This window comes from Anabas testudineus, chromosome 5 (assembly GCF_900324465.2).
Source record: "Anabas testudineus chromosome 5, fAnaTes1.2, whole genome shotgun sequence".
NCBI lineage: Eukaryota > Metazoa > Chordata > Actinopteri > Anabantiformes > Anabantidae > Anabas > Anabas testudineus.
In genome coordinates, this window is record NC_046614.1 from 24071309 (window position 1) to 24083384 (window position 12076).

At 41.2% G+C, this 12076-nt stretch overlaps 1 protein-coding gene across 1 annotated transcript in view; it reads left to right on the top strand.

Moving 5' to 3' along the window:
* ripor3 (RIPOR family member 3) overlaps nt 1-12076 on the top strand; it is a 37862-nt gene that overhangs the window by 17767 nt on the left and 8019 nt on the right. Inside the window, exons 3-13 of the mRNA XM_026347936.1 lie at nt 2784-2882; nt 5327-5482; nt 5652-5730; nt 5853-5876; nt 5960-6013; nt 6127-6276; nt 9891-9954; nt 10046-10089; nt 10386-10511; nt 10862-11007; nt 11895-12021. Coding sequence (XP_026203721.1) covers nt 2784-2882; nt 5327-5482; nt 5652-5730; nt 5853-5876; nt 5960-6013; nt 6127-6276; nt 9891-9954; nt 10046-10089; nt 10386-10511; nt 10862-11007; nt 11895-12021 — 1069 coding nt within the window. The remainder of the gene's footprint in view (nt 1-2783; nt 2883-5326; nt 5483-5651; nt 5731-5852; nt 5877-5959; nt 6014-6126; nt 6277-9890; nt 9955-10045; nt 10090-10385; nt 10512-10861; nt 11008-11894; nt 12022-12076) is intronic.

A 12076-nucleotide genomic window follows, 5' to 3' on the forward strand; every position in this document is an offset into this window, starting at 1 on the left:
TCAGATGAAACCGACACTGTTCACTGTTCATCTGACTAACATGTTGTTTTTCTTGTTCACCTATAAGCAGCACACTCAGATGGTTTCATTTAAAAAACCGTTCAGGGCACAAACTTGTAAAAGTCTCTGAATTCTTTAGAAAAACAAACGTTGAGTTTTCTAACACTGTTTGTTTACATGCACATGAGTATCCTGGTTCCTCAGAAATCCATCCATCCATTATCTTAACCAGGTTCCTCCATTACTCACACCCCAGGGTGTGAGTAATGGAGGAAGCTGGTTAATAAGTAAATAATTCACACATGCAGCAGAAATCAGATTTCTCCTCAGGATTTTAACTGTATTGTGACAGAAGACGCTGCTTCCTGGCTGTTTGTCTTTATACTGTGTGTCAGAGCTTCACAAGAGACTGGATTGAATTGAAAAAACATGATTGAGTCTTCTGCAGGCCACGTTGTGTTACTTTAGGTTTCAGCTGGACTTTTAAACTTCACTTTACTTCAGTAGTTAAGAACCTGCTGACCAGCTGGGGCCTTTCTATTTGCAGTTTGCACTTTCTCTCTGGGGGAGGTTTAATCCCACAGTCCAAAAACCGACCCTGTGGTATAGAGGTGACGAGTCCAGGATGTACCCTACCTCTCGCAGTCCCTGTCCTGCAGCTGTGCACAGGAGTAAGAACACAGTATAACACTATGTGTATGATGAGGACTTGTGTATTTGAATGAAGGACTTGAACTTGTAATTGAATAATTTTAATGTGTGATTTAGATTTTATTTAAAGTGTTAGCACCGTGCTGTGCATAGCCCTCCCTCTCCGTGCTTTGGTACAGATCTGCTTTACGCTGCTCCACGCTCTGCAGAAGCCTCCAGGTAGTCGGGTGGAAGTCCTCACTACACTATACGCTGCTGCCAGGCTGTTCTGAGAGCTTCTCTGCTGATTATTAGAGTCAGAACCAGGCAAATGTGGAAGTAGAAACGAAGCTAATTATGCTGAGATGAAGGAGAGCAATTACCAATGAGACCGCTGAAGGCTAATTTAAAGTCACACCACACCCTGAAAAATGAAATCAGTTCCTTCTGTTTGTGTTTTACAGTACGTGGAGTCCTGAACTGTGTGTGTGTGTGTCTGGTCACAGGGCTGTTAGCATGCAGCAGACCCTCACAAGGGGCCCATACATCAGCTGTGGTGGTCAACGCACAACTACACACAACTACACACACGTAACACACTTAAATGTTGATGTTCGCATGCAAACACACACTCAGGCTCAAACCTCCCACCTCCTCACCGTAAATCACTTAGGACAAGTTTTAATTTGTCTCAACCGAGCTTTTCTCCAGAAAACAAACGCACACACTCGTGTTCATCAGTAAAACCTGAGGAGTTCATCTGTTTTAAATCATTTTCACGTTCTTAAATTATTCTTCACAGTGAAACTTTCAGTTTAATGGATGAGTCAAGTGCCCACATGAAATCTGAAGATGTTCCTCTTTTTCAGTTCTTAAACAAACTTTTCCAAAGGTCCAGTCATAGTTCTGTTTTAAATGTATTGACGTGTATCTAAAGTTAAAATGAGGCTTCAGCAGTGTGAGATAATCAAATCAAGAGCTATTAAAGAGGAGTTCCCTTTTCCTATTTCTTCAGTCTCTCACTACAAACAGTGGCCACACTTCTCACATGTGCAGCAGACTAAGTGCTTTCTTTGGTTCGGCCTGATCAGACCTGGTTTCTCCATCTCTGTGTGTTTATGTGCGGTTGCTTGGAGTCTGTGTTGGTTTTGGCATCTGGACCGGAGAGTATTTCACATTCTGGGTCAGGACTCCGAACCAGGTTATTCAGAAATTCTTCAGCATATTTCTGCAACACTATCAGTTCGAATTGTTGTCAGGGGAGCACGAACGGATTCAAGTCGTTTGCTCGAGAGCTAAGAAATAAATCTACATGAAGATCAGCAAAGTAAAAACCAAAGGACATCCACACAAAGGGCACATTTAGGATGTTTAGTAGCAACAAGATGCTGAATGGAGTCATTTTATTATTTAGAGCAGAGTAAAGTACTGTAAAGTGTTAATGGCAACTCATTACGAAGTCATTTAAAAGAAAACAGCTGATGATCATGTATTTTAAAAGAAGTGTGGTGTTTTAGCTTTGACCAAACTCATTATTCACAGGAACCACATGAAAGACTGAGCAGATGTCACCCAGGCTGTGAAGGAGCACGATGTTATGTCGCTTTCTTACACTTAGTGGTTCACTGAGGAACTGCAGCATCCACCTGTGCACCGACCGACCTTTTTATTCTACATCATGTTGTGTTAATTTATTTTCTCCTCATGGTCGTTAAGGAAAAGCTTTTGCTGCCACTCCAAAAATGAAATCAAAGAAGATTTAAAATACGTAAAAGAATGATTATTAACCCCTGACCACTCTCCACCAGTGTGTCTGTCTGCTGCTGCTCTCCGTGGTCTCAGACTGAGGGTGGTCCTGTTGTAAACGTTTGCATGTGCATGTTGAGTAGAAGTGAATAAAAACCAGGTGAAAATAGAAAATAAAGCCGATGACACAAGCGCCAACATCAGCATCAAATGATTAAAAGCTGGTGAGGTAGTGTTTAAGTTGTTTGTTCTTGGCTGCAGCAGCTACAGAGATTAAAATCACTTAATACTGTTATGTGAATGTGAGTTGGAGTACGTGTGCAGTCGGGGTTTATTAGGATTGAGGAGAAGAAAGTAATAAGAAGTATTTTGGACACTGTATGATCATCATGTCTCTCCGTCTGCAGGATGTCCGTGAAGCTGAGGTTCCACTCTCCCTCGGGCGGAGGTTCGGTCCACAGGAGTCGCTCCTTCACTGGGTTCAGCTCTCTGACTGGACGCAGACGGTAAGACACACATCCCACTATGTCAATAATAATGGACGAGTTGAACCAGATCCGACAGTTTCTCTGCACCAGGCTGCTTCAGAAAGGCCCTTTTGTCACTTTTATGGCAAAATACTGTGAAGCCATCAGGTGTATTCAGCCCCCAGCTGCATGAATGAAACATGTTCAACTTCTGACCCTTAAATCTGATTAAACTTGTGAAATCTCCAGGTTCTCAAGTGTCCAGCCGGTCGGACAGAGGGGCTGGGTTGGACCTCGTATTCAGGAAACACTGTTCACCTCATTTTCATTAGCACTACATCATTTCTTTTTTTTAGATCACAATCTCAACCGTGCAATTTCATATCACTTACAACAATTCTGTAGTGTTTGTACGAGTGAGGAGATCCACTGCATCAAGTGAAGCGTCTCCTTTTCTCTCTAATTTGGCTTAATGGGGTCAAATATGAGGAAAAAGCTTTTTGGATGGGCTTTGAATGACTGGAGACTATCAATAGTGACTTTAATTCATTTGGATGAATAGTTAATGAATAATTAATAATAAGAGCAGGATTTTAATTAGTTACAGGTTTAACTTTGTGTTTCGCAGACAGACGCACACATTTATACATTAATAATAAACAGGAAAATGGACAAGAGACAAAACTGTGGGAAACTGATTCAGTGCAAATTCCACAATAAGAGAACGAGAGATGCTGTTTGAGTCTAGTGAACAGTGAAACATGCTGTATGTAGTCTACAGCAGATCATGTTTACAACTCCAGCAAAGTCATTTCCTGTCTCCTCCTACAGATGTTTTAGTAAATTGGGAAAATGTTCAACAAACCATCGAGGCCAGATGAGCGTTGCTCTCAAACTTAAGTCGCACCACAGGACGTCGAACATAGAACAGACAAGTTAAGATTAAAAACTCATCTGCTTAGCAAACTGTCTCTCGTGGGGTCGAACATTCAGACGGCGTCTCTGCAGCACTCAGCTGTCACAGGGCTCCCAGCTGCAACCAACAGATGCTCCACACTGAACGGGCGACGAGTCGACGTGTCCTGTGTCTCATTCAGGTCACAGTCACAGCTGAATCTGTCCAAACATTTATGATGTCAGGGATTTCTTTTGTTTGATAAAGCAACAAAACAAAAAGATTTTTTCGGCAGCAAGTGTTGGAGGAGCCTTTAATTTACTTCCACAAGTGTCAGGATGATAGGAAGCTGATTAAAAAGCTGAATATTCATCTCAGTGAATTTACAATAGAGACTTTGACCAGACTCTGACCTCACGTCAACTGTCATAGCTCATCTCCCTGTGGACACTTGTTTTTCATACTGTAAAACAATAAATGACAGAAGATAACATCTGTTATTGTTCAAGATTTAAAGCCCTTGAACAAACTGTCTGGAGCTGTGAGGACAGAAATCCCTTCACCCTCAGACGAGCCTGTTCCTCATTGATGGGCAGACAGTGAATGCACCACAGACTTCATGATGGTATTTCTGAATGAAGGACGAGGAGGAAAAACACCCAGATGTTGTCTGTCGGCTCCAGAGGTGGAATAAAAACGACACAATGACATAAACTAAACCTAATAACCCTCAAACATCCATTTGAAATTCCTCAAATCAGTGATGAACTCATACGCTTTGGTGGCGAAAGGTCAAAGGTCAACAATCCCTTCCATAATAACTTTAGTTTATTTTACATTATAATTCACCCTAAACCCGTCCTAACCCTGTTTTTATTTTAGTTTATATCAAACCATCATTAGTCCACTCTCACATCAAGTCGTTGCTGAGTGTCTCTGTTTTCTTGTCCTCACGACATGATGATGTGTGGTCTCCCATTATTTTTTTTTCATCATGGAACATCCATGAAAACATTTTTTTATATAGTTGAATCTATAATTACAGGCGGCATCATTATAAATTACGAGTGGATCTCTGCTCAGATTTAAAAACACTGTACAGATGTGTGCGTGGACACAAACACTTCTTCTTGTCCTCCTTTTTAAAATTTACATCTCTGTTTTTGACATTTTATTGTTTCAAGACATTTTTCTGTTTTTAATCTTAAGTAGAATAAATGAAATGTGCTTTTTTTAATTTAATGCCTTTATATTTGCTGTATAGAGGCAAAAAAGGTTTATTCTCACTGTATGTTTGTGTGTTTGTGAGCTGGAGGATGTTCTGAAAAGATCCAGTAAACTACCGAATACCAGAAAACAACATACAGCATAAGAGTAAAGGAGAAGGATCAGGAGTGCAAGAGGAAGTTGGTGATGTTTGGATGCATCAACGTGCTTCATCCCACAGTGTCACATAATTAATCTTCCTACTGGTTCCCTTTGGAACCAGTGTACTGTAATACTGACTTTTATTTTGACAGTGAAACTCCTGCTGTCATCTGTTGGATGATAGAAACTGATAACTATACGACACTGTGTCTGTTTTCAGGCCGCCCTCTCGTAACTCTCTCCGCTCCAAAGCCGTGACAGGAGGTAAACCTCCCAGGATGCACCTGTCTCCCAGCAGAGGAGGAGGAGCGGGTGTCGTGTCCATGCAGCCAGAACAGGTCGACAAAGTCTTCTTGGCGCTTCGCAAAGGACTCAAGTATGTAGAGTTGGTGTATGTGTTAATGAGTAATAAAGAGTGAAGGGAGAACTAGAACACTGTTCTTACAATAAATACAGTTTCACCTGCAACGACATCTCTGTACGATGTAGTTTAATGTAAAGCTTCGAATGTTATGATGTGATAACCGTGATGCGTCTGCCTGCAGAGAGTACCTGGAGGGTCACCAGGTGGAGATGGACTTCCTGTCTTCACAGCAGAGAGAGACGAAGAGAAACTCCAGACTGGTGAGTAGAGAGAGGAAGAACCTGTGTGTGCATGAGGCTGTGATGATGGTTTGATTTTCTATTTAGTCTTTAAGCTGTAATGACGATGATGACAATGACGAGGCCTTTTTCTGTGTTTCCAGGCGTTTCTCTACGATCTCGAGAAGGTAACAGGTCATTTACTGTACAAAAATATCTGAAGGGAAAAAGAAATACAAACTGAAACAGATCTATTTTGGTCCTTTCACAGGAGATAAGAGCCCTGGAGAGATACATACGACGATTAGAATTTCAAATCAGCAAGGTAAAGGAATTATTTTATATAATATAATAATTTATTTTATATGTAGGTTTGAGGTTTGAACATATTGAAGCTTGTAAAGTCCTCTCAGCTGCATGTGTCTCTTGTCTCCGCAGGTGGAGGAGCTCTATGAGACGTATTGTATTCAGTGGAGGTTGTGTCAGGGAGCGGTCAACATGAAGAGAGCCTTCTCACTGTCCCCGTCCACAAGAGCCTCCAGAGAGAGTCTGCTGGAGCTGAACCACAACCACAGACACAGCCTGCAGGTACTGCACAGATCAGAGTGTATGAGAGATGTTCTTTATCACAGTAGATAAACTGAAGCTCTGATGTACTGATGTATACGTATACATCATGTTATCTCAAACGATCGGTCTCTTTTACAAAGAAGATGAACTGAAGTGGTTTGAGTTAACTATTCAGGAGGACGTGATCTCCAACCTGCTGCGAGATCATCTCCTCATTGAGATTTGCTGCTTGATCAATGTGGATGAAATCAAACTGAGTTCTATCTGCTGCTGCTTTCAATTTAATAATTATCCCCCGTGAAGTAAGAAACGAGTCTTTTTAGATTCACGTTCTCTGTTGCCAACTCCATCGTTCTCTCTCTGTCCTCTACCGTCTCTTTGTCTTGGATCTTGGCTGTTACTTGAAGTAGAAATAAAAGCAAACAGTCTGAGAAACAGAGAGAAAAGTTTCCAATTCACCAACAACGAGCTCATTTCTAAACAAAATGAATTTGATTCTACCGTCACCGTTCATTCTCTGTGGGAAGAAGTGTGAATTGCACCTGGAAACTAATCACTGCATCCATCCAACATCGTGTGTTAAATGACTGGTCTGTAAAACAAAATCACCTCGAGAGCTGTAAAACAACTAAACAGACATGAATTAGAAAGAATTTTCCAACAACGACGTGTTCTGTGTCAGAATCAGATTCAAGTCAAATTAACAATTTAAAAACGATTCAAATTTCAGATTTCAGTTTACGCTACACATACACATTTAATTTAATTCCTAACTCGCTCCTGCTGCTGCTCTGGTGTTTAAATGTTTCTCAGGTGTAAAACATGAATGACTGCTGTGTCATGAAGGGACCATGTGTGCAGCAGACGGAGGTCACACGGGGCTGAAACCCAACTAAACACAGACGAGCGTGACCTGATTGATGTACGATGAACAGACAGAAAGTGGAGTCACTGCTGCGAGCTCAGGTTGATTTATTGAGCTTTTACTTGAAGGTTCAAACCAGTTTCAGGATTTAATTTGTTTCGGTTCACAGTAAGAAAACTGTGCAAACTTTACTTTTACAGTGTTTTTTCACAAGCCAACAGAAAATGACTGTTTAAGAAAGTCAGCACATCTGACCCCTGTGGTTTTTAAAGGTAGCATCTGTGTAACAGACGACAGAGAGAGAAATAAACTGCTGAACACTTTCTACTGAGTTATTCAACACAACTTTCAGAGCTGAAAATTCAAAGTGAACACGTTCTTACAGTGAATCTTTATTGATGTGTCGACATATTTAGAAGAAGGACACAGTGTCTGTTAAATCAGCCCTGAACGAACAGTACAAATACAAAGTAAAGACAGAAGTTTATACTGTGACTCACACTTTGAACTACTTCTACGTCTGTGCCACTTTAAATGTATTAAAAAATAAAATCTATACACTAAAAAAAGGAAAAGCTTGAAAATCCAGCAGAGGCTTAAAAACCAAATCCATCTATTTGAGCATGGAATGGAAATAATGCCGAAACTGGGCTGCAGCCACTTTGAAACGTGCTGTAAAGCCAAAGATATTTGGCAGACAGACGTCCACGCTGCCACTGATGATCACACAGAAAACAGCAGGAGGATGCAGCACGTTCGAAGCTGAATGAATTTATTTATCTGCAGAACAGAAACACAAGATTTCACTGATGCTGCAAACGTGAATCATTTCATCACGAGCGGGGTCTGATTCATCTCGAAGAACCCGAAAACTGTTCGAGACTCAGGCCAAACGGAGCCACCACACACCCGTCGTCTCCTCAGAGCACGAGGCCAGCGCTCGCCTCTAATGGTCACGGTGCTGCCAAATGAAATAATCTGGTGTGAGTGATGGTTCCAGAGAGATTCTTCTGTTTGTAGCCACAGGCTGAGGGTCATTAACAGACAACTGAAGACTTGTTCATACTCTCCGTCTGTCTCCGGTCTCCTCCCTCACATGCATCTCACTCTTTCCATCACACTCTCTCTTTAACATCTATTTATTTAATCTTCTTTTGCTTTAAATCCGTCACCTTATTCTGGGCACTTGGTCTTTTTCCCAGTTCACTGCGAAGTGTTTGGATATCTCTGACATTTACTCTCCAACTAGTAAAATATTTATCTGTTCTCTTCTGCTTCACGTTTTCTTTTCTCTTTCATTTCTCCCACACATCAGACGCACAGCAGCTAAGACTCATGGACACAGGTCTCACTTTGTTCTGTTCTTATGCAGAAGGAATGTGGGACCAAACAAAATGACCCCTGAGCCTTCCACACAGAGGTCAGAGGTCATCTGCCTGTAACATTAGCATCTGTGTACGTCTCTCACCTGACTCCAGCTGACGTTTAGTGACACCACCACAAGTGTTGCTCCTACTTTTATCCACCAGTGCTTTGTGTGTTTGGTGGAGACATGAAGGACGTCACTGTTTGTCGCCTTGAAATTGTTGGTTTTGTTGTTTGTGGCTTTGCTAAGCGTGGGATCACATTTTATGTTGCTGGAGCTGCATGTTGTACATGTTGTCCACATTATTCTAACATCTTAAACTTAGTGAGGTGACTTTTGTTGTGATTTAAAACTTTATGAATAAACTGAAGTGTTTTTAAAGGTTGCAGGTTGTGCAGATATGTGCACAGTTAAATAATAACTTCAATAAAAGAATGAAGCTTATGGTGTCCAGAGTTCATCATAACATCTCCTGGGATATTTAGTTAGATTTTATGAAGCTCTTCTAGATTCTGCACCTGCTGTCACAGGCTGAATAAAACAATAGTCATGTTTAAAGCAGTGGAGCGTCCCTTTAATCATAATGTCTCCGTCCCGTAGCACAGCATTTAAAAACACACTCAACTGGAGCTGTTGAGAAGGTTTCATATGGTCCAAGAAAGTCAGTTTGAGTAATATCATCAGGAGTTTGCAGGTTTATCCTCAAAAGAACACTTAGCAGTGTAAATGCTGCAGACAGGAGGAGAAATCAGGGAGTTAGCGCAGCAGTGGCGCCAATATTTTCTGTCTTGACAGTTGTGGATAAACACAATTGGCAGAAAGTTGGAATGTGGACTTTGTGAATTTGTTTGGCACAAGCAGCAAATTGATGTCAGATGACGTTATGGTTGAGTTTGAGCATGAGCAGTTTGAGCTGTTGTCTCTGTCTCACATGGATGTGAGGTAGCGTTTAGAAAGTTTAATAGTGAACGGGGAAAATGATCACGCAAACTCGCCCGCGATACAAATAAACACATAAAATGGACATAATGAGAGACAGACGCTTGTTTGTATGGTAACATTTTAGTCGTGATGAGTCTTGTGAGTCTGCTCTTGTTGTTTAACACCTGACTCTTTGTTTACATCATTAAATGTTACGACCTCTTTAACAGTTTTTTCATTTTTAGTTTGTTCATTTTATTTGGTTTAAGAGATTCGTTATCTTTACTTCATCCAGTTTCATAACTGTAAGGACTCATGAAAGTTGATGTGGTTTAAGAACACAGTTGTCTCGATGCCTAAAAGTGAGATTATAATCTGAATGAGCAGATTTTTAACCAGAGAGACAAACACACTTAGTGCAGCTGGACCCCTGATCTCAAGTTCAAATGTATTAACTAACCCAGTTTCTCGTGTGTGTAGGACATGTCAGTTATGGAAGGAGAGTTAGAAATCCTCCTCGGAGAGCTACACATCAAAATGAAAGGTACACACACACACACACACACACACACACACACACACACACAGGTGAGAACATGCCGTCTTTCAGATGTTGAACATCTTTTCATTTGCAGGTCTGATCGGCTTCGCTCGACTCTGCCCCGGAGACCAATACCAGGTATTAAAATGATTTTATGTGCATGTAAAGTGAAGTCCATCACTTCCTGGTGCCTCCTGGAAACATTTCTGTTGTCTCCTGTCGTTAGTGTGAAGATACAACAGATACATAGAAAATCAAACCAAACTATTTGAACTTCAGGTGACGTCAGGGTTCAGTTGTTGGGTAAATGTGTTGTAGGCGCAGCAGTTGTACTGAGTAAAGCTCTTTCTTTAGAAACTGACCCTGCACTGACTGAATAACTTGTTCTTTTGTGTTGTGGTCTGTGGCTGACGCTGATTATGTCACATGACCAGGTGGTTGTGCGGTTGGGTCGCCAGCGATGGAGGATCAGAGGAAGGATCGAATCAGACGACACACAGTGCTGGGACGAAGAGGAGATCGTCTTCCTCCCACACATACACCACAACTTTGAGATCAAGGTACAAACACAAGCTTTTGTTTGACAATAAACTGAACACGTTTGGGTTTTGAACTGCAGGTTCGATAAAGTATAAAGTATAATGGATAGATAATTTAAAAAGGGCAGGAAGCAGCTCTACTTAATACTTTTACTTTATTATATGAAATAATGAAGTATTGTAGTCGCTGTCAACTACAGTTACTATTTAGTTTTATTCTTTTCCTTATTTAAGTGTTTTAAGGGAAACATTCATCCATGTATTCCTACTTTTGTTGTATATTGGATTTTGTTCAGTAGTATTTCTACTTGTTTCTACATCTGTCTATATACTTTTGATTTCTCACCCATTCAACTTCATCTTTCTTTGAGGTGACGGAGGCGAAGGGTTTGGGTTGGCAGATGGTTGGCATGGTAACGTGTGCGAGCGCAGACTTCTTTGTCGCGAGGCCGCAGCTGATGTTGGTGGATATCACGGAGCTGGGAACCATTAAACTGCAGCTGGAAGTGACCTGGAAGTACGGACACACACACACACACACACACACACACACACACACACACACACACACTCTGGATTAAAACATGTTAAATTTTAAAAAACCCCGTAGCCAAGATATGAAATAATAGATGATGGAGAAGTGATGAAATGAAGCAGTGGACAGTGAAATCATATCCGTGTACAATACCTGGATGATAAGGTGGTGAAGCAGGCGTGGATGTCTGAATGTTTGCTCTGAATTATTGTCCTGACCTCAGTGTGTGGCCCCCGCTCTGACCTGCAGCCCTGCTCTCTGTTCAGATGTCACATTAGGTGATTAGTCAAATAAATGTCAGGTGCAGCTGGGCTACAAACGTATTAAATATAATATATAATATTTTCTTTCCCCGCTCTCTTTCTATGTCATTTTTTACTTTTTCTAAAATAGCTGTGACTTCACCACATGTTCTAACAAATCTCATTGACACATGCAGCTTCCTTCATTCTCTGCCTCTGTCTCCTCTGGACCTCTACCCTGATCCAGCTGTCGTCAAGCAGTTAAATAGATGCAGAACGTGTCCGATCATGTTCAGAGGAGTCAGGTGGAGGACGTGGAGAATCACACACGGCTGCTGACTTTACTCACACAGACAACAAAACTAAGGGCTGTTACAGTCACACTCATTTCTGTGGAGCTCCCATTTTAAATGACCGTGATCCATCCACATGTTTCTGCTGCATAGAAACATTTTTAAACTGTTTCATTCAACGGGTTCAGTAAATACAAAAATACAACTGTGGGCAGTAAAAGAAGAGAATTTGTTGGTGCAAATCTTGGACTGATAAGAGAAAATTATTATTATTATACTATTACTCTGTAAAAAGCGAAGCTGTAATATGTTCTGTGTGTGTTTGTACCTTTAGTCCATTCGACAACACTGAGAAGATGAGGCCGCTGTCCGTCAGCAGGCAGTCGGTGTCCAGCAGGAAGAGTTCAGTTTACAGCTGGACGGCACCGAACACCCCCTCCTTCACTGAGAAGTACTTTATAGTGAGTAAACACACACAAGAAGACAACACACAGACCTAAATCCAAGCTTATTTAT